Consider the following 22597-nt stretch of genomic DNA (forward strand, 5'->3'; position numbering starts at 1 on the left):
GAGGTTCAGTAGCAATGGGGGGCAGAAGAGAGGGAACATGCTGTACTAAAAAAAAAAGGTACTGCCACAATCAATCAATCTTAGTGTGGTTATTTGGGAGGCCAGATGGTTGGACAGAGCTGACTGGCCAGATAGAGTGAGTCTTCCTACAAAAGTCAACTCCTCATGGTAAAAAACATTGTAAAGGACGATGTGCATACATTATATGCCTATTTATGCCATTTTATAAAAGGGCATTTACATTAAACAAAGGGGTATATTATGTTAAATTAGATGGACAAATCCCTAAGAGAGGTTAAGTACACAAATTATCAACATTGACCTAAAAAACACAACCTGAACAGACAAAAATCTAATTTAAAGACATTAAATTTCTTCCTTTTCATTTTTTAAATTGTTTTTAGACAGGGTTTCCCTATGTAGCCCTGGCTGTCCTACTGCCTCTGCCACCAGGCAGGCCTCAACTGAGATCTGCTTGCCTCTTCTTCCTGAATGCTAGGATTAAAGGTGTGAAACAACACTGCAGGCAGATACTGAATTTCCAATTAAAGCTTTACGAGGCAGGTGTTAAATTTTCCTGGTAAAGCCCATGAAGTCCTGGGTTTAATGCCTAGCAGATTAAAAATCCAAAATCACATCCCCAAAATAAAACCACTCACCCACCCACTGAACAAAACTAACTAAACAATGAGAAACATACCCTAGCTAGGTGTGGTGGCACATGACTTTAATCCCAGCGGTTGGGAGGCAGAGGCAGGCAAATCTCTGTGAGTTTGAGGACAGCCTGTTCTACACAGTGAGTTCCAGGACAGCCAGGGCTACACAGAGAAACCTTGTTTCAAAAAACAAAACAAAACAAAAAAAGAAAAGAAAAAGAAAAAAGAACTCCTAAGAGTGGGAAAGGTTCCCCACTTGTATTCAAATTTTATAGGCCCTGGCCAGTACAATAAATGAAGAAAAAAATAAAAAGGCAGTTGGGCATGGTGGTGCATGCCTTGGCAGAGACAGGTGGATCTCGTGAGTTTGAGGCCAGCCTGATCTATATATTGAGATCCAGGACCGTAAGGACTACGTAGTGAGACCTTGTCTAAAAAGAAAACTAAAAGGCATATAGGTTGGCAAAGAAGAAATAAAAATGTCTTTATTTTCAGATGGGAAAATTGTATATACACTATCCCAGAATGATCATCCCAAAATAAGTGGAACAAGTAAGAGGCAAAACGTAACTGTATTTCTATATATGACTGATGAATAATTAGGGCATGAAAGTTTCATTTCAAATAGAATTAATACCCATGGAATCTCTAAGAAAAAACTTAAGGGGACATGAAAGCAAGTGTAGCAGCACTGGGAATCTATCCCCAGTCCGGGCATGGCAAGAGAATAGGAAAAGATACTGGGGTCTTGAGTTATGGCTGGACATCCAAGAACCAGGACATGTAAAACATTAGAAAAACACAAAGTTTTTAGTGCAACAAATTCCACAAGTTTAACCAGACAGTAAAATGCACACTTTTATTACTCAAGGACAAATTGGATGTTACCAGTGCTTCACAGGGGCATGTAGTGTGACTCGTGACTCGAACACAGAATCACTGTAAGCCTGGGTTATAACCCTGGGTTACTTTTGAAGATGCTTGGTTATACAAAAATTTGCTTCTTAAAATGGAGCCTTCCTCCCTCCTCAAATACTTTTTACTTTGCTCTGTTTCTGCTTTTTGGGGCTTCTCACTGTCTGGGTACCACAAAGCTTGGTTTTGCTAGACTTTACTGGCACAACCAGTACCTTAGTCTACAGCTCAATCTGGGGCATCCATAGCTCACCTGTAGGGTCTCGGGATAGACTGCCTAGTAGGCAGTCACATGAAACCAGCTCACATGTATCAGGTAAGGCCTGCACACACCCACCCAAGATGGGGGAGGGAGGTTCTACTCAACTCTTGGGAGAATCTCAAGAGTACTTACTTCCAGCTAGTGGACTGAACTGTGAGACACCTATTTTTGCAATTTACAAGCACAATAGCTACTTTCTCTTAGGGCTCTAGGGAAGTTCAAGGAATGCAGGCCTGGGCTGCAGATATGATGTCTAGCTCTCAAGGGAGCCAGCTCTTACCATACACACAGCCCCATTTGCCCCCACCAGGCCTGTGTAACTAGCCTTCTTCTGTCATGTATTACCTCGTCCCTGAGGTACTGTGCTTGCCTTGCTCCCAAATACTGGCCTGAGACAGCCTGCCCTATGAGCTTCTAGCAGGCTCTTCAGTTGGCCCTTTCTGTACTCAAACTGTGAGAACAGCAGGTCCACCACTCTTTCTCCTTCACCAGAGTAAGCCCTGATGCCTTTGGGCTACTGAGGAGGTTGCACACCATGAGAACTTCCAACCATGAGAACTTTGACATCTGAGTCTGAGGGAATTTTCCTGGGTGGACAGACAAATCAGCTCTGAAATTCGTCACTTTCTTCAGGCCCCTGTCTGTTTTTAGGTTCTAAATCCAAGCCTATGGAAGAAAAAATACCTCTTAGCAAGTTGGGAGCAACTTGTCTTCCAAATGCCCTGGCTTGAAGGCTAAACCATGGCTATAGAACTTACTCTTTTTTCTGTTTGTTTTTGTCTGAGATAGGGTTTTTCTGTGTAGCCCTGGCTTTCCTCAAACTCACAGTGCTAGGATTAAAGGCATGCATCACCACTGCCTAGCTCAGTGCACTCTTTGGATCCAAAGTGGGTTTTTTTTTTGGTAGTTTGCATTTCTAAAACAAGGTATTTATTTTTATATGTGTTTATGTGTGTGTGCCTGAGTGAGTCTTATGTGCCCTATGTGTACACAGGTGTCTATGGAGGCCAGAAGGACTCAGATCCTCTGGGATTATAAGTACTTGTGAACTACCTAATGCAGACTCTGGAAACTAAAGTCAGGTCATTTGTAAAAGCAGTATATACCCTTACCCACTGAACATTCTCTCCAGCCTGCTAGTTTGCTTTTTGAGATAAGGTCTCATGTATTCTAGCCTGGCCTCAAACTTTCCATGTAGCCAAGAATGACCTTTATAGGCACACTATCTTGCCCAGCTAAGGCTTTATTTTCCCAAATGGCAGTTTTTCAAATAGTACCTGGAGTGGGACTTCACATTTTCTGGGCACACGTGGGAGGAGACTGGTACCCTCAGGTGAAGGGAAGGTGCTATTGGTGGGGAGTAAGGGATTGAGCCAGGCGTCTCTCTACAGATACTCACTGCAAGTTGGTTGCCAACCATCATTAAGGGAATGGCTTGCCTGTCCTACATTCTTGATAAGTGGGGACCTTAATTGTGCAGCCAGAACAAATGTTCTGCTGTTCAGGACTGGCACAAGGAACTATGCCTATGTGTCCTGGAGCTGTAGTGTATGAGTCTGTGTACATGAATGTATGGTGGGGATGAGGTGGGGTGGGGAGGTTCTTCTGGAGACCCACTATTTAGGAAGCTAAGCTGGAGATATCTCCAGGTACCTGGGAAAGAGCCTGATGACAGCAGCTGCAGGCTATCCAAGAGCCCCTCCTCATACAGGGCCAGCTTCTGTACCATCTTCTGTCGGGCTGGGTTAATGATGATCTGTGGTGGCTCTGATGACAGTGAAGAAGAGCTGCCCATGGATGAGCCTGGGCAGAGACAGTAACCTCTTAGTTGTCCCTGCCAACCCTGAGTGACTCTAGTCTCCAGAATCTTTCTAGCTCCTACTGCCTGTGATGTTGGCTGTAGGGTAGAATTCCACAGTAAACTGAGGACCAGTCTGGAATAGACCAGGCTCCCAGGCTGCCTGGGCAGAGCCTGCTTCATTTTTAACTTCAGGTATGGGGTGGGGAAAAGGGCTAAGAAGGGAGCTCCTAGTTCTTCTCACCCATGATGGAGCATGGCCCAGGGATGGGAAATAAGACAGTACCAAGCCACTCTTTGTGGCCCTTTCCATGGCCTTGAACTTGCTAAGAACACAGTTGGCCAAACATTTGGCTCTACATCCCTCTGCCCAGAAGACATGGGTGGAGAATAAATAGGTTATTGTCAAAGGAGATCATTGTGCAACCTCTGGATACCCATCCCCAGTTACCTTCCATGGTTGCCGGCTGGAAGCCTGTGCCACTCCTCAAACTTGATTCTCTGGTGGTGTTCTCCTGGGTACAGCCAGCCTCTCTGAAGGACGCTGGGCTTGGGTGGCAACCTGGAGTCAAGTGCCAGGAATGCATGGCAGCAGAGAGGCTGGGAACACTCTCATCACTCTCCACTGGCTGGTTGGGGCTTTTCTGGAGATGCTGAGCAGCCTGGACTGGGGTTCTTATGGGCACTACCAGAGGCTGCCATGGTTCACCCCCACTCTGGACACTGCCAGTGGTGGACATGTAGGAATTCTCCTGTGGGGAAGAGGGGCCATGGCCAGCAACCTCTAGCTCCCAAAGAGGCCCTGCCTGCAGCCACTCTAGCCTCTTGTACACCTGTGTGGAGAGAGAGGCTCTCAGGATAGGCAGAGCTGGGGCTCCTGTTTGGGCAGGGCAGCCCAGACCTGACACCCTGTGGTCAAATTACATAGCTGCTCCAGGTTGTCCTAGACTTGCCTGTGTTCAGGTTGCCACCACAGCTGTAGGAATGGCAGAAAACACCAAGTTGGTGCACTCAACAGCTGGGAAAACAATGCCCTTTGTTCCTTTGTCTCATCACAAGAACTGTTGCAATTCATGGCCACTAAAGCCAGGAATTAACTCTATTCTCAACTATCACCAGAATAAGGTAAGAGAAAAACACAAAGGTAGTGGCACAGCACTCCTACTAGAAGACACAGTAAGAGCCCTTTCCTTCTACCTGTGACTGGGATCTGAGCACTACCTAGCAAAACAGCAGCCCTTCAACACTGAGTTCTAACAGAGCACCACCCCAAACAGAGTGAAAGGGCAAATAAGCAATGTTGCGATTTTTGCCTCAATAAAGAGATCAGGCAGACACAGTATAGCTTGTGCTATAAAGCAGGCCAAGAATTGCACGTTTCTGGCTGGCCACTATGTCCCCATGAATAGCTGGCTTCCCCAGGGATACCTGGGTCATGGGTGGCCTCTTCTTGGCCCGACGGTGCATGCAGCAACAAGCTAGTTGAGCCAGGGCCAGGCCCAACTGTGGTGGGCAGGGTCCAGGTCTGGAGTCCAGGTGCTTCTTATAGATCTGGGCAGCGATTGGAGCAGCCCAAGCATCTGTGGCCACACCCGCCTGTAGAGTGGGCTGAGTGCTTTTCAAGGCCACTCCAGCCTCTTCAGCTTCATCTTCAATCAAGTCTTTCTGTAGGACAAATACTGTGAGCATGGCTCTGCCAAATCTTCCAGACCTATGGTGTTCTTTCACTGGGTTCATTAAATACCCACTGTGTGCCCAATGCTGTCTGGGGCTCTCCTGAAAATAGCCATAAACCAAACACACTTGGCCTTGTTTTACTGACCTGACATTCCATTGCAGTGGGAGAAACAGATGCCAACAAACTTATTAGTCTGTTAGCAAGGCCCTTGGGGCCTGAGCAAGTGGCACTTGAACTGGGATGTGCTAATGGATGCAGAAGATTAAAGGAAGGAGAGACGGATAGAGTCTGGTTCACAGTTTGTTGGTTGGTTTAATACTCTGCTGAGCCCAACAGTGGACAAATATAGGCCCATCCAGGAGAAGCAATGGGGGATGGATAACTCTGTAAAAGGTGAAGACCCAGCATTAGCCAAACATGTTCTGGGCTCAGAGACTGCTGGAATAGTGCTTATATGTTAAAGTCTGTTTTCTGTATGGGAAACTAAGGCTCAATGAAGAACAGGAATTTGATCCATGGCCACAATCAAAGATGGGACTAAAACCCAGGTTTCATATCTCTTCTTTGTATGTTTCCTTGTCAAAGACAGGGTCCCATGTAGCTTAGGCTAGTCTTGAATTTAGCATGTAACTGAGAATAACAATGATTTCCTGATCTTCTTGCTTCTGCTTCCCAAGTGCTAGGATTATGGGCATGTGGCACCATAATCAACTAATTTTGTGTTGTCTTTGATAGAGGGTCTTGCTATGTAGCCTCCTGCCTTAGACTTTTAAATGTTGGGACTAAAAGCATGTGCTCAGATGGTAGGCTTTAAGTCTATTTCTTTTGGTTTTAAAGGTTTATTAATTTATCATGTATATACTGTTCTGCCTGGATGCCAGAAGAGGGCACCAGATCTCATTTCAGACAGTTGTGAGTCACCATGTAGTTGCTGGGACTTGAACTCAGGACCTATGGAGGAACAGCCAGTATTCTTAACCTCTGAGCCATCTTTCCTGCCCCCAGTCTCCTATTTCTTAGTGCACAGCAAGGCAGACAGGAATACAGGTACACGTCAGGATGGCTTGTAGCTACCTGTACAATAACCTGCCTAACTCTTTCCCATTGCCTTTCCTGGGCCCTGCCTTTTCTGGGTTCCATTGGAGCTTTGGTTCCAGGATACCAGGAATGTCCCTTTCTTTTTCCCCAGCCCAGGGAGGAGGGGGACCTGTCAAGGTTCTGTTTTTCCTCTTTGATGGAGATGGAACCCAGGGCCTTGCACATAAGGTAATCACTGTACCACTGAGACTCTGAGGTTATATCCCTAGCCCGAAGGTCCATGTACAGAAGAAAGACAGGTTTTTCCAAGCATGGTAAAAGAAACTGCTTGGGGACTCACCCACTTCCAAAGATGAGTCAGCAGCAGCAGTGGCTGCTGTGGGGCACTGCAAAGGATCTGTATTATCCCACCCTCTGGGGCTATACCCGCTGGTTCTGTCCCTCCTTCCCTCTATGCCCCACCTCAGGAGTCTTACCAGATACTTGGTCCTGGCACCTTGTGTCCTCACAGCCCTCTGACCAGCAAGGGTCTCGAGTATTACCTGGAGGGGGTGGGATGGAGAGCATCACCCAAAGTCTCAGCAGGGAGGTATTATGTGCAGAAAAGAGGATTGTAGAGTTGGGATGGATCAGGGCTGATGTGAGAGTAGCCCTGGGACAGGGAGGTAAATACTATATCCCAGCAAGGACCAAAGCTGTTATGGGACCAAAGCTTAAACAATTCAGAGTGGCTATATGAAACAAAAGGATGCAAAATTAAAACACGATTTAGTACAAGGGAGGGAGCTGTATAAGGCCTAGAATGCATAGGCTTTGGTGCCATTACTTACTGGTGGTTTTCCCTCCCCAAGCCAACAGAAGGGCTGGTGGCTCACCACCCCAAAGCTGAAGGTATCTGTGTCCACAGCCAGACGGCCCGTCTTGATGTACTCCTCGGGCAGGTAGGCGAGGGTGCCCCGTACTGTGCAAGTCCGGGCTACAGTACTGCTCTGGCTTGGATTGGCCCCTGAAAAGCGGCTGAAACGAGCCAGGCCAAAGTCTCCCAGCTTGGGCATCAGTCTCTCATCCAGGAGCACATTAGAACTTGGAGAGGGAAGAATGGGCATCAATTTAGGCTGGTCCTATCCTTCTCTGTCCCCCACACCTGAATGTCCCTGATAAACTAGACTAAACACCACCAGCCTGGCACACTGATTATGAAAAGTGGCCGACACTGCATCCCAGCTGTCTGAGGGCTAGCTGTCCCACAGCCCAAACCAAACAGTTTGGCTTCTGCTTACCACCAAGGCCTATCACTGACTTCATTCCTATATATACACCATGCAGGGGGTGCTTACAGCCCTAAGAACTCTGAGCTCTGAGGTCCCAGGCAACATTTGCCCCCATACCTACAGGACTAGGCAAGAGGATTCTCACAGGGGCACTCAGGACAGGACTGCCCATTGAGCAGGGGTCACTGTTCTTCTGAGCTCCTCCTCACCTCTTGATATCTCCATGGATGAGACTGGGACTGTCCTGATGTAAAAACTGAATGGCTCGGGCTGTGCCCAGAAGAATGTCCAGTCGTTGAGGCCAGGAGAGGGTGGAGCAGGCCTGGTTCTGTAGTGGCAAAGATGGAGGCACAACAGCAGCTACGGTCACCTGTTTTCTGACTCTCAACCTTCCCGTAACCTGTCGGTCTGTGGCTTGAAGCAAGCTATCCACTTTATTCTCTGAGCCTCAGTTTTCCTTTCTGGAGAAGGAGGAGTAAGACTGTTCTGACCTAACAAAAGCTATTCCCAGTCTATAGCTGGAATAATAGCTGGGGGACACTCATCAGGACTCAGGACAAAATCTGATGGGCTCAAGTTCACCTGAGTGCATAGAAAGTCCTGATGCCCTCCTTTCCCTTCCCTAACACAGCTTAACTGAAAAGTAAGGAAGTTTTTATCCTGTATGTATGGTGGCTTGTGAGTATGACATTCAGACATGGCTCAACCTTGGGTTTAGTTAGCCTGTCTCTACTCATCCCCATTCCTCAAGAGCTACGTGGATTAAATCCTACATCTATTCTTCCAAAGCTATAACTCTCTATTTAGAAGAGCAGCCAGGAGAGAAGAGTTATATGGAAAATCTTGAGCCAAGATGGGTATAATGGTAGATGTCTATGATTCTAGCACAGAGGGGATTGAGGCAGAAGAATTGCCAGTTTGAGGCCAGCCTGGGCTGGATAGTGAGCAAGCAAAAATGAAGAAAGAAATCCTTGGGCCAAACTTTGAGTTTCAGGGCCTGCCTGACATAGGCTAAGGGGCCAGGCCAGTAAAGATGCCAGACTAGCTGGAATTACCTGAAGATGGAGTCGATCCTCCAAGGAGCCATTGGGCAGGAAGCCATAAACAAGGCAGTAGAAGCCACTTTCTGCACAGTAGCCAGCAAAGTCTACGATATTTGGGTGACGAAACCTGTTACAAAGAGTGGAGTCTGAGTACTTTGTTATTTTCAAGAAAGAGATTCTCTATATAACACTCCTGGCTGTCCTGTAACTCACTCTGTAGGCCAGGCTGGCCTCAAACTCAGAGAGATCCACCTGCCTCTGCCTCCCTAGTGCTGGGATTAAAGGCATGTGCCAACACCATCGGGTATAGTCGGTGTTCTTTAGTTCTCGGGGCCCCACTACTGTTCATCAAGCTAGCCTGGATAAGCAGCCAATAATGTTCCCTCACCTGGGCCTGGAAAGGCCTTGAGGGCCCAAGGGAGCCAGGTCTTGTGCTGTGCAGTCCTAGAGACTGATGAGGCCCTGGTGTGGTTCTCTCCTTGTTCCCCCCCCAGACAGGAGGGACCCCCAAGGCTCACCTTGACAGCTGCTCCACCTCTGTTACGAAGCTCTGTTTCACCACAGTCCATTCTAGGTCAGCCTCCTGCAGCCCCAGACATGGTGGGGTAAGAGGCAGGGAAAGTAGGCAGCATGAGCCAAGCTTGCCAGCTGTTTCCAGGCCCATAACAATGGAAGATGTGGGGTCCTTGAACTGGAATCAGAGGACTGAAGGGATTGCTTGGGGAGGCTGGAGGCAGGGAACTGCAGAAGTGAGGGCTGATGGAGGGAGGAACTGGACAAATAAGGACTGATGGAGACTGTCTTCCTGGTAGCTACCCCAGTGTTACACCTACCTCCTTCAGTCTCTTCACAGCATATGTGGTATTTCTCATTACTGCCCGGTACACACACCCAAAACCACCCTCTCCAATCCTGAGCTCTTCAGAGAAGTTGCAGGTTCCTTTGGAAATCTCACAGAAGGGCCAGCAAAATGGGGAGCTATGTGTCCTTTGGAGGCCAGACTCTGAGCTCTGTGGGCTTGGCTGTTGGAAGAGATCATGGATCAGGTGAGGACCCTGCCTATTCCCTTTGATCCAGGCTTCAAGGTCCCCTGGCTGTGCTGTTGTGGGCTCTGTGGTACACCAAGGGCTGAGTTTCTTCCTCCTTGTCTGGAATTTTCTCTGGGGGTTAAAGGACACCTACCTTGTCAAACGAAGGGGCTGAAGATGGTAGTGGTGGCCTGAGGGAAGTAGGGATGGGAACCGGAAGGAGCTCTGGCTCAGAATAGGACTGGGAGCCTGGAAAAGCTTTATAAAGATGCTAATGAGAGGCAGAGACAAATAGCTTGCAGCAATGTCAACATTATGTTGGTCGTTTCCTGAGGCCTATCAACCCCAACATCCAATTTATTTTTACCTGGGGAGAGGAAGGTGGACGCAGAGGACTGCAGTTTTTCGGGGCTCCAGACCTTGGCCTTGGAGCCTGTAGAGATGCTGCTGGGCCTTGTAGCAGCGGTGCTTGGGGGCAGAATAGGGGCCGGAGGGTGCCCTGGGATAATAAGGAATGTGAAAGGAAGGTTGTGACTCAGGTCTGTTTGTGTCTGTGTAGCGAGGGGTTTCCATATAGCCCCCTGTCTCTGGAGGCTTTATAGCCATTACCTGCCAGAGAAGTGTGACTCACTTCTGTTTTGTCTGTGTGTGTCTGTGTGTGTGTGTGTGCGCGCGCGGGCACGCGCACGCAGGGAGGGGTTCCCATATGGTCCCGTTTAGAGAGACTTGTACCCGTCACCTCCAGTAAGTTCCCATCCCTAGGGTCCTTGGGGCTACGCTCGCTCACAGGCTGTGATGATGTCCCGCGCACGCAGCAGCTGTAGGTGTGTCAGGATGTGAACGAGGTCAGCCACGCGCGCGTTGCGGTTGATCCAGGGCCACAGGACGGTGGCTGTGCGCTGCTCAGCGCGCTCGCACAGCCTCAGCTCTGTCTGGTCACGCACAATCAAGGCCGCTGCGAGGCGGAGAACGTTAGGCTTTAGCCCCAGAAGCCCAGGTCCCCTGCCCCACACCGGCCTGCCGTCACCCACCGAACTGGCACCAGTCGGCGGGCTCCAGGGCGTCCATCACTTTGTAGAAGCGGCACATAACCCAGGGTGGCACCTCGTACAAGAAGTGCTGGGCGCCAGGCACGGCAGGTTCCCCGGGGCCCGGCCCCCCGGCCATGGCCGCCGCCGCCGCCTGGCCGGGGCCTCACGGGGCCTCGGCGGGCGCGGGCCTAAGCCGGCCGGGTCCGCGGACACTGACTCACTTCCCCTTCAAGCCGGCCTCGTGCGACGCCCGATAGGGCGGAAGAGGCGGCGCTCGGGCCCGCCGCCATCTTGCTCTCCGCGGCCTTCGGCCACACGGGGGCGTCTCGCGCCATCCTTAACCTGGGGAAGCTCTGCTAGGCAGGAGAGTGTCTGAACCACCCCCCCCATCCCGCGGAAGAACCAAGGCTTAAGATCCTACAGGGAGGATGAGCTTCCAACAGCGGGAACCGTCTGAATAGGACTGAACAGGATTAAGAACAACTTTCAGTTCTGGAGACAAAGGGAAAAGGAAAGAGACGATGTTCTACAAAGGCTATTTATATCAAGCCTGGTGAAAAGTCATGGAACGGCTCCTTTCACCCGTATTTGGAGGACAGTGCAGAGTAGGCTGACAAGTTGGTAGGACAGGGTCAAATGTGGATCACAAAACGGCCTTCTGGCTGACTCTAGTCATCTGGTAGTAAAGATGGATGCCCAGGGAATGGTCTGGAAGACTGCACACCATGCCACCGCCTGTGTGCTAGATCCCACCCTTCCACCCCAAACCCCACCTCCAGAAATCAGCCAGCAGCTTGACAAGAAATGTTACATCTTCACAGTATCTGCCTGTGCAGGCTCCTCCTCACTAGCTCGCCAGCCAAAACATTTATGTCTCGTAACGGGGCCTTGCTCTGCCCCATGTGCATAATGTCCAGTTCTTGCAATCCCTTACCCTGTTCGGTCACAATTTTGGCTTAGTTTGTACTTCTTATGAGGACACTAAAGTCCAACAGCTTCCCCTATTCTTTTCTAGAGCAGTTGTCAGTTACACCACCTGGTGTGACCTCTTGCCACACCAGTGTCTCTTGGCCACTCCTTTAAAGTTCTCCATGCAGGCATTTTTTTTTGTTTGCTTTTTTGGTCACTCTATGGCCCACACCTCAGAGCACATTACTTTCCTATAGTCTCACTCGACTCTCTGAAGCCCTCTTCTCATAAGTCCATGACTCTGAGCATTAGCATAAAATTTATAGATCTGACAGGGCTCACTGTTCATGTGGTCTTCCTTGGGTACAGATCACCAAATCACTTTCTTATAGACGATCTTCCCAAAATTCCCAAAGCCCCAGATCTTCCGAAAATTCCCAAAGTCCCAGATCTTTATTGCTGTTTTGAAGATGACATAGCCAGCCTCTGCCCATACACCTGAATTTACATATAACAATAGGCTTAAGCCATTAAAAACTCCACGATGTTGGGCTTGGTGGTACCTGCCTTTAATCCCAGCACTTGGAAAACAAAGGCAGGTGGTGGGTCTTTGAATGAAGGTTAGCTTGGCTTCCATAGTGGGTTCCAGGTCAGCCACGGATACAAAGTGAGACCCTGCCTCAAAAAGACCAAGAGCAATCCCCCCAAATCTATTCTCATTTTGTCTGTGAAGTTGTTTGCACATACCCCTCTATAGCCCTTCCTCACAAGACTAAGCATGAAAAGCTGTGGGGAACCAGGCAGTAGTGGCACACTCCTTTAGTCCCAGCACTTGAGAGACAGAGACAGGTGTATCTCTGTTAGTTCAAGGCCATCCTGGTCTACAGACTGAGTTCCAGGACAGCCAGGGATACAAAGAGAAACCAACTTGAAATCCACCCCCCCCCAAAAAAAAAAGCTGTGGGGAAAGCTTTCTAAATCCCACCGAACTTTTCTCTTGGGCACATCTTGAGCTTGCTGGAGTTCCATACTTCTGAACTTTTCTAACTTCCCACTGCCCGGGGAAGAGCCACAGGTAGCATACTTCAGCATACTTGTAAAACAATAGTTTTCTTTTGACCACAGACCCTCTTGTCATATCAATCCTAACTAGAAAGGGTTCCCTGTCACTAGTCTGTTCTCTAAGAATGTTATGTTCCAGAAAAATCTACCCAAGGCCCATGGCTAGCTCCTATTGTGGCCTCTTCTCTGAAACCACAGCCATTTTGGCCACTCTCAAAGCTGGGAATGGTGGCTCACACCTGTAATTCCAGCACTTGGGAGGCTGAGGCAGATCACTCCTACATACTTGGTTCCAGGTCAGCCTGGATTAGAAGTAGGACTCTACCAAAGAAACAAACAAAACAACCCAAGAGATCAACCATATTCTGAGCCTCCAGATGTTTTTCATAGGTCAGTCATTATTGAGATGCACTAACTCCACTATTCAAAATTATTGTATGCATATATGCTAAGCTTTAGGGGAAGGGATTTGGTTTTTTTTTTTGTTTTGTTTTTTTGTTTTTGTTTTTTTTTTAATGTTCTAGGGACTGTTAGTGTCTGGTACAGGTCAGGCACATAGTAGATGCTCACTTTCGTTTAACATTTGAAGCCAGGACTTCAAGGAAGCTTTTAGTGGATGTGTCCACAATTGCATGTGACACGCCATTATCCTCTCCTCAAACACAGGTCACCTTAAGGAGGTCAGATATAATGAGTGGGCAGCTGCAGCAGGCTCAAATTCTTACAGGAAGCCAATGACACAAGAAATCACTTTGGGCAGTTCCTCAGCATGCCCTAGCCTGGTCAGGAAGGCAGGTTAGGCACGCACAGAAGTCACTTACTTAGCTGCTATTAGACACAGAAGTCAGAGTTGAGGAGAAAGGTGTTAAAACAAACAAACAAACAAAAAAAAAAAAACCCACTGTGGCACACTAGAACCTAGTAGCTGCTCCTGCCACACTGGTCAGGAGAGGGAAGTTGTGCTGTAGGCACACTCTTCTCAGGTCTTCCTGTCACATGCTGGTGCAGTGTGCCTGGAAAGCATTGGCACAGAGCAAACTGAGGCGGATGCCAGGGAGGCCAGCATATGAGACAGGCCTTCCAACCCTCCCACACCAGTCCTGAGAGAGGCTACTGGGATTCAGGGACAGCTGGATCAAACACACCATCATGCTGTCAGGTGAGCTGGAGAGGACTGCTGACTTATAATGAAAGCACAGACCTTGAGTCACTTTCACAGAGAGATTTATCGAGAATGCTAACAGCACAGGATACAGTACTTCCCAACAAAAGGTGCAAACGCATCACTTAGAAAGGCATGCTGAGTATTCTTTGCTTTCACATGTATTAAAAAACTTACAAAAATAAAACAAAACCACGTGCTGCCCATCTTTTCAAATACTAAAAGAACCTTATGAAAAACCACTTGATTTTACAACAAAAGACACAAACGGACATTTTTATGTAAATTTATAAGGCAAACTCTTTATATAATAAATAGGTTACAGGGGTTCAGTGGGGGGGGGGTGTTTCTGAAACGTATACAGGTACATTCAGACAGGTTTACTGAAATGGTACAAATTTCCTTAATAAATTGCCTTTTGTTTTTAAATATATCAGTGCTTTCAGTCATTTGGCTATACACAAAGAACCTTTTTTTTTTAACACTACAAAAAAGCAATCAATATTTTGTTTTTAAAACGACCTACTTATTTTCTAAAGTAATTGTCCCAAAACACAAAAACTGAAGGTGAATTTGACAGAGGGCTTTTCAAGACCAACCCCTCCAGCTGTCTGTCCTGGATCTCTCTCTGTGCCCTGTGTACCTGCTTCCCAACCTCAGATGGGCTTTTTTGGCTGGTGCCAATATCTTTCAATACAGGGTGGCCTGTTACTGGCTGCACTATCCTACAGATAGATGTCACCCTTCAGGCTGGTGGAGGGGAACACATCATGGATTTATGAGAGGGCATGCACCCTGTCTGGTTTTTCCAGCTACTAAATGCCATGGTCAACTGGTCACAACAGGTAGCACTATCCTCACAAGAGGCTCTAAGGGAGCACAGGTCTGTCTGTTCCTCTTATATAAGCCTGGAACAATTTGTAATGAGGATAACAGCTTTACTGAAGATGTTTGCCATGGAAAGATAAGGTAGTTTTTCAGATCCAGATTTTGTTGGGAATCAGATGACATCAAAAGAGAGAAACCTCTGCCATCATTTTATTCCCCAGCCATGGTGGGGAGCCAAGATAGCATATTAGTACTATGCACTAGAGGACAGCATGGAGTGTGACAGAAATGTCTTAACTGGTCATGTCCCTGAAACATGCCTTGGAGACAATATTATCCACTGCCTTGGCTTATCCAGGAAGAGCTATCTCAGGCAGGGAGTGGCTAATTTATTTTATGTCTCCTCTCTAACCTGTGTCCTCAGTGGGTCATCCTCCTGCAAGAGCAGGCCCAGCCTCTCCCTACTCAGTGAGCTCAGCTCTGCTCTCATATCCTCTCATCTCCTGGAACTCCTGGAAGGAGCTGACCTTCTCTCTCCCCCCCTCTTCTTTTTTAAATTAACAATAGCAATAATAACCTGGGAAGGGGAAGCAAAAGAATTTATTGGGTATAAAAAGCTAGTTTTGCTCTGACTTTGAAAATGGCAACACCTTAGCTTCAGTCTCTTGACTTGGAATGGGAATCCAGTGCTTAACTTCTTGGTGGCTTCTGAATGATCTGGGCAGGGGTCATCTCTTCAGTTTGCCCCTCTTGTCTTAGTCACCCAATCCCCTCCTTTCAAATGCTTTGTTTGTATCGAAAAGGTGCCTAGAAGCATTTGTCTCTGGAACAATTACTTTAAACATAGTTACAATACAGACTTCAGTTCAAACACAGAAGAGATTTACTTAGCAAAGTTCCTTTCATCCACCAAAAATTACACAAATAGAAGCCTCAACACCACAGTTAAAAAGGACCAATAGAGAGAACCTCATATTTGGAACACAAAAGGAAGAATAAAACCAAACCAAACCCAAACAGAAAAACCCCAGAAAGACAAAGAAAGGGCAAGGAAGGAAGAGAAAGGAGAGCAAACACAGCACACATTACAGTGTCCAGGTACACAGGGAGCCCAGAACAAGGAAAGGGCTCGGCACACATTGAGTAACAGTCCTGGTGATATTTGGTCATATATTCATCAACTACTGACTCTGGAGCGGCTGTCATTGATTGAAGCAGTGACAAATCAAATGGAATAGGAGGCCACAGTAGCAAGGTAAGGAGCAGGCTTCAAGTTCTGCAAGCCTTTTGCACTCCATTGTCCAAGCTGCCCAGAAATATTGAACTGGGTGGCCTGCTCCATCCAAGCAGGGCTAGTGGTCACCAGGTGAAGCTAACTTGGGTGCTGATCTCACATCAGCCATAAAGCACTCATATGAACAGATATATATGGTCGCCCACCTGTCAGTGGCCAAGTATCAGCGGCAACAACCCTCTGGCCTCTTCTGCCCTCATCCTATGATGACTGGGGAATAATGTTGTGATGCTCTGCTAATACTAAGTGCTTGCTAGAGCAAGGCCCTAGGATAGGGTCTCAGAGATTTCCCCAGCCCATCTTCCAAGAGGCACATGGGTAGCCCAGCTACCCAAAGGGCCTACAAGTATCTATCTCTGCTATATTCTGGCCTCAGAAGAAGCAATGATAAGGGGGGTAGGGTGGAGGTGTGGGATAGATTTCGGCCCTGGTGATTGTAAAGCTCTCTGCTGTGGAAGAACAAGGTTCTGGACTTTTTTTTTGGGGGGGGGTGCAGTGTTTTCAATTACTTAAGAATGATCCTTTTGCAAAAAAAGAACTGTTACAACTAAACCTTCTAGCAGATATTGCTCATCACGAATTATAAAAGCAAATGCAGATACTCATGGGAGCAGGGAGAAGAGAAAGGGATGTTTCTGGAGTCTTTACTGCAGGAGACCCATTGATTTGTTAGAGGTGATTCTGGGGTCTCTGGCATTCTAAGTTTGGAGACAGCTCCAAGTCTCCCATCTCCTCTCCAGCAAAGTGAGGAGGGTTCTGAAATGCCCAGAGTCCTGCTAATTGGGGGAAGCCTGACAGACTTAACTACAGATAGGCTCTCCCTGGCCAGGGAAGGATGGAGGGAGTCAGGCCACACCCATGCATGCCACCTCCCCACCCCTAGAGATGGGGACAGGGCTGTGCAGGAAGAGGGAGTGTGCATGCCACACCCCCACTCCTGCCACACTGAAATAACTGTCCTGTACCCAGAATCATGGGGCCCCTTTCACAGCAGAAGAGTAACAAAGTACAAAACCTGGGTGCAGCCTGGAGCTTCTTTCATTTAGCACAGGAAAGCTTTTGAAAGAAGCAAGGAAAGATCATAGATCTGCTTGGACTGAAGAACTGACCAGCAGACAGATGTCTTTTTTTTTCTTTTTTTTTTTCTTTTTTCTTTTCCCTTGTCCTACTCTATGGTTATCAGAAATATTGTAATTAAGCAACAGGTATAATTTTAAAAGGTCTTGTGTGTGTGTGTGTGTGTGTGTGTGGTGCCACAAGCAAAATGAGTTTATAATTGTGCAATATACATATACATATACATATATATATATATAAATTCAACTGCTTTGTGTGTCTAGTTGTTGCATAAAAAAATAGGAAAACTAAAAGCAAAACTGAAAAGCAAATCAAAATCCCAGAATAGAAGAGACAAAGCAGACCTATGCATATAGTTTATAAGTTACTGGATATAATCAGGGTCACCAGGAAGGACAGCTTTAGCCACTTGACACACAAACACTGCACAGAGAGGGACTATAGGACTACAGGGGGCAGGAGGCAAACCTCTTTGCCTTTTCACTGCATTTTCTCTCAGTGCTAAACAGGACCTGATAAAAGGTGAGAGGGGAAGAGCAAGGAGCAAAGGTCATATGTAAGTTGCCCAAATAGTCTTAAACTCAAAGATGATACTTAGCTCCATGAGGGACTGAGCCCTGCTTGTGAAAAATCTGGGGAACTATGCTTCCTCGTAGGGCCTTTCCACTTCTTCCCTGCGTGCTTGCCCTCCCCTTCTCCACTCTACAGACTCTCATGCCTCCCCAGTAGGCAGGCAGGCTAGTTTAAAGAGGCAGGGAGAGGCTCTGGGATAAGTTTAGGAGGGGATGCCAAAGTACTTGCCACACAGCCACTTCATCTGTGCCAAGATTCTGAGGATGGGGTACGGAGAGTGCAAGAGACAGGGGGCTCCACAGGGAGGGATGTTCTGTATGCAGCAGACCCTCCCTAGTTCGTGCAGTAGTGCTAGGGCAGGCTCAGTAAAGATGAGGAGAGAGCACTCTGTGATGGGCCTTCTGGATCATTGATGAGTGTTCCACTTCATGCACCAAGAGCTGGTCTCATGCAGCTTGGGCATGTGGCGGGGCTACCAACCTCCATGTCACCAAAGGACAAGGTCAGAAGTAGTGTCCTGGGGTCAGCTCCCCAAAGAGGCTTTTCAGTAATAAAAAGCCTTGAATCTCAAGAGTCTCCTAGTTCTACCTCCTCATATGTAGGAGGCTTCAGCCTGGAGTTCCCTTTGCCCAGATCACTCACTAGATATCTCAGGCCAAGAACTAAGTATTTTTAGATCTTTTTTTTTGTGGCAAAAGCCTCCTCTTATTCATAAACATCAAAATGTATTATTATTATTAATGCTTATTTTATGCTGAATGTTTTTGAGATTTTCCTTCTAAATAGTTGAGAACTGGTTTCAGTTCAATTTTTCCCCTTTAACATGTAATTTTAGACCCTGGGGAAGGCAGTATCCTAGCAATTTATAACAATTAGACTAAGCCTTTTTTAAAGATTGATATAGTACCTAAAAGAGAAGGACATAAAAATGGAGAGAATCAAGAAATCCCTTCAGACTTGGGGCTGGTACACTAAAGCAGAGAGCAGGAAGGAAGAGCCAGAAGAGGATGATATGGATGGAGCAGCAGACTTGGTCCAGGTATGGGGCATTGCTGCACCTGGCCTAGCCCCCTTCAACTTGGGACTTGTTTATGCCATAGTCCATAGGATTTCTAGAAACTTTTTTTCCTGAGTCTTGGCCATCCGTCCTAGAATCTGTAGTGTGACCCTGAATCAGCAAACAATGTGGGGCAAAGATATGCACAAGGTCTTCCTGAAGAACTGGCACCTGTGATCTCTGCTTAGCCCAGAGAGCCTGGCTTGAATGCTCTCTGTAGTTTGAGAAGTGATGTAGAGCTAGGCAGCTGGTCTCCACTTGGCTGGTTTCATCTGCTCTTTTCTGAGTGGGCTTGAGCCACTTATTACAACTCATTTAAAGTTCAGAGATCCTGTCAACTATGGAAACTCCTTTTCCTACCAAACTTTGGCAATCAAGTTTCTGGTTACTACCCTCTTTTATCACTGTCATAGCAAGAGCAAGCTGGGCAAAGCAGCAGCAATTTGGGCTACTCTATTTCCCACTTCCAAAGTTTGTGGCCTTTAGTCTGTTGTGACAGCACTGAACAGAGTTCTCTGTTTTCATGCTGGGATCATGGCTAGTTTGGCACTGATGGACTAGGGGAGGTGCTATTTGTAGATCTCCCCTGTGCCTTTTGATATGGGAATGCATAACCAGCAGAAGAGAGCTGTGTAAGAGCCTGGCTATGACCACGAGTTCTCAACTCACCGCATTGTCAAGGACAGCAGTTCCACTGGTTAAGACAGAACCCAAGAATGGACAGGACTGGGCCAGGATGAACATAGTTGGAGGATATACAGTAATCTATCTGGGAGAGGTAGTAACTAGTAACTAGAACAGGGCAGGGAAGACTGGATAATGTGACCTTAATGACCTAGCTGTTGGTCAGTTCCTGTATTCTTCACATATTCAATGAAAGATGCTACCCAATCTTTACAATGTTCAAATACAACAAAATCAAGGTCACATTCCAGGTCTGAGCCAGACACAGCTGGTGAGAATCCCATAGCTTAAGGCTTTTCTCTCCAAACAATCAACCTGACTGCAAGGCAGAAGCAGCCTGAGAGCCTATATAGTCTCTGGCTGCCAGGGCAAAACCCCACCAAAGCTGCCTGCTTAAAGGAGACTGACTCATGATGCCCTTATTTGGTGATGAAGGAATGGGGAAAAAAGCAGAAGCAAAGAAAATCCTAAGGAGCTGCAAGCACTACCACCTGCAGTTTTAAAACCAGCTCTAAGGAAAAGTTGGGCAGTAAGGAGGCTGCATATGGAGCTCAAATGAAAGAAAATGACAGCTGAAGTGCTTCAATGCCAACCGTGAATGTCTAATCAGCCTAGGTTGTCTCCCAAGGAAGCGGGATTCCCTAGCCTAGGAGTCACATTTCCTTGGACTAAGTAAGTGTAACAGCAAGACCCCAATTGGAGCACAATAAACAACTTGATTTCAATCTGGCTAGGTACTGTGAAGGTATGGAAAGGTGTCCTTGGTGAGTGCGAGGCCACTGCAGGGGTGGGGTGGGGGCAGCAGGGGCCTTTTGTCCTTGGAGAAAGCAGGAGTTGAAAAGGACACATCCTAGACCCTCCAGAGTCCCTCTTCTGACTTCTCTTCCTTTCCTGGAGAGGAATCAGAACCAAGGCTGAGGATCAACAGCAGAACAGGCAAAATAACTGCCTGGCAGGAAGCTGGTTGCAGGGTTTGCATTTGTAGCACAAGGAAATGGACACAAATATACTAGAAAGCCCAACTATGACTCTGCAAACAGAATGGGGCAAAAATCTCTCACTTAGTTCTAACCATTCCAGAAGAGACAAACATGGTTTTATCTTAAGCTATCAATTGGAACTGTCAGCTATGGTTCCTGATCACTAAAGACTGGCAAGGAAGTGCTAGATGATTTCTATGATGTTTCACTCTTCCATGACTACACCGCAGTAAGGAAGCTGGGCACAGTAACGAAAATACACAAGACAACAAACACTTGACAGTTCATGGCAGCAGCTTATATGGGATGTGCCTGTGGGTGTTTCTGGAAGCATAAGACTGCTGTCTCATTTGCTACTTTGATAAGGTACTTCTCAGTTGGACAGATTTAGATATGAGACATCTCTGTAAACACAGAAAAGGATATACCAATATGATGAAGATATGTAGCTAGATAAGGACTTCCTGAACAGAGGTTAAAACTTAGGGTTCCCAAATGAAAACTAACCAATTAAAACCCAACAGCAAAGCTATGCCTGTATAACCCACTATTACACGTATGAAGCAGATTGAAATATGGAGTGTGCCGGTCCCACCCAGTCCCCAATGAGCAAAAGGGAAAGAATTCCACTAGAAAAAGTCTTGGCATGTGTATGTGTCAGAAGAGCAAGGGGCCCTGGAGTCACTCCCTGCTCAAGTCTGCATCTGTTCTGACAGGTGCCTACCATACTATGCTTAACATTAGACTTCTGAGTGGGGTCAAGGGTAGTGGGCACAGCAACCCTGTTGGGCCACTCAGTGATTCTTGCAGAACACAGGGAGCTCCTATAGCTCTTTCAGCTAACACACGTGGCCCAGTTTTTCTAGCTCACTTTTCTAGAGCAGAAGGTGAAAAGGCTCATCGTTTAGGGTCTGAAAAGTCTTTTGACTTTTTTTCTTAAGCAAGGAAGAGGGAAGCAAGAGCTGATTGCCCTCTTATTCTTCACAGAGGCCATGGAGGACTCAGCAAAGCCCAGCACTTGCTTAGGGTTAAACATGATAGCTGGTACTGGCAATGGTAAGTCAAAGGGGAGGGAGAAACCTAGGGCTATGGTTGACTGCTGTCAGGAAAGCATGTGGTTGGGTACTGCAGATGCCTGGAACAGAAGACACAACTAGGAGCTAAGGGAAGAAGAATGGGGAAGAAATGAAAGCATGAAATGGAAGGAAGATAGAAGTGGGACAAAAGAGAAAGCAATCAGGAAGTCCTTATAAAATTGCAGCGAACACTTAGAGTTTCGGAGCTTCGTGGGAACCCTATATACTGAGCCCACTTTAAAACAAGCGCAGGTATATACAGATCCAGGTAGTTCTGAACACTGCCACATCTGGTAGCTTGTGGGACAAAGTGTCACCATTTCAAGCCAGTTTGCTTTCAGAGCATATTTGTTTTGAAGTGGGGAAATGGACACTCAATAGTGCAAATAATTCTAAGCTGTCCCTAAAGGAGAACTGGGAAGTAATTGGAAGAATATTTTCCTTTCTTTTGCCATGCCCCTTGTCCATCCACTACTAGTCACAGACTGCTCTCTCATTCTGTGGCACTAGATCTGGCTTGACCCCACCCAGCCTGTGTGTGTCCTACTCTGCTGCCTCCATGGCACCTCTTAGAATTACTCTCTAGGGGAGCATGCCTTGTGAGCAGGTGATGACACTTCAGTCTGGGCCATCATCAGGCGAGTCTATAATCCAGCAGTTCAGGACTCACTCCTACCTATGACAGAGATGGATCAGACAGGTACCACTTTCCTGTTTTCCAAAATATCCTTGTCAGTTTTGAATTGGGGTGGGTGTGGGGCTAGACTTGTGCCACCACAGTTCTAATCATTGGGCCACAATCACTGGCCACCTCTAGTCTTCTTTAAAGAATCCAATGTTTTTTCCAGCCTTGCACTTCCCAGTCCCTCAGATTGGGAGTTGGGGTGGTGGAAGGGTTAGTGAAGCTATGGACAGGGCACCAGTGGCACCAGAAATGGGAGTGTCCTCTCAACTGCTGTCTCTAATGAACACACTTGGGGGGTTATTGAGGGGTGCCTGGTCAACAGCTTGTCTGGTCAGTAGTATCTGCAGCAAGCCTTGTTGAAGGAGCCTAGTTTAGAAAAGTGCAAAGCTACTTCTGGCCCTGGTTAGGTCTTCAACCTGACTGTGCTTGTCGGTAAGAAAAACATCCCAATGCTCCAACTACTCCCACCCCGAAGCCACGAAACTCTAAG

General features: G+C 47.2%; 1 protein-coding gene across 2 annotated transcripts; it reads right to left on the minus strand.

Moving 5' to 3' along the window:
* Positions 1–1496: 1496 nt before the first annotated feature.
* Irak1 (interleukin 1 receptor associated kinase 1) lies at positions 1497–11007 on the minus strand. 2 transcript variants are annotated; one of them, XM_051178332.1, is made up of 14 exons: positions 10721–11007; positions 10477–10644; positions 10057–10188; positions 9844–9947; positions 9495–9683; positions 9180–9244; positions 8674–8788; positions 7828–7946; positions 7178–7430; positions 6824–6889; positions 5060–5296; positions 4083–4464; positions 3487–3636; positions 1497–2499 (listed from the first exon to the last, which is right to left on the minus strand). In XM_051178332.1, exons 1-14 carry the CDS (start codon positions 10854–10856, stop codon positions 2438–2440), a joined length of 2178 nt encoding a protein of 725 aa, XP_051034289.1. In that variant the 5' UTR covers positions 10857–11007; the 3' UTR covers positions 1497–2437. The 2 variants fall into 2 exon arrangements, with proteins under 2 accessions (XP_051034289.1, XP_051034290.1); XM_051178333.1 differs by having other exon boundaries at positions 7223–7430; positions 10721–11005.
* Between the last annotated feature and the right edge of the window lie 11590 nt (positions 11008–22597).

The sequence above is a fragment of the Phodopus roborovskii genome, unplaced genomic scaffold (genome assembly GCF_943737965.1).
Source record: "Phodopus roborovskii unplaced genomic scaffold, PHOROB, whole genome shotgun sequence".
Taxonomy (NCBI): domain Eukaryota; kingdom Metazoa; phylum Chordata; class Mammalia; order Rodentia; family Cricetidae; genus Phodopus; species Phodopus roborovskii.

Excerpts from the sequence above, each read along its gene's own strand:
- Irak1 (XM_051178332.1), bottom strand. The coding sequence starts at position 10,856 with ATGGCCGGGGGGCCGGGCCCCGGGGAACCTGCCGTGCCTGGCGCCCAG. Across the intron at positions 10,645-10,720 it reads CGCCGACTGGTGCCAGTTCG|CGGCCTTGATTGTGCGTGAC; the intron begins GTGGGTGACGGC and ends TCCGCCTCGCAG. Across the intron at positions 7,947-8,673 it reads AGGATCGACTCCATCTTCAG|AACCAGGCCTGCTCCACCCT; the intron begins GTAATTCCAGCT and ends TTGCCACTACAG.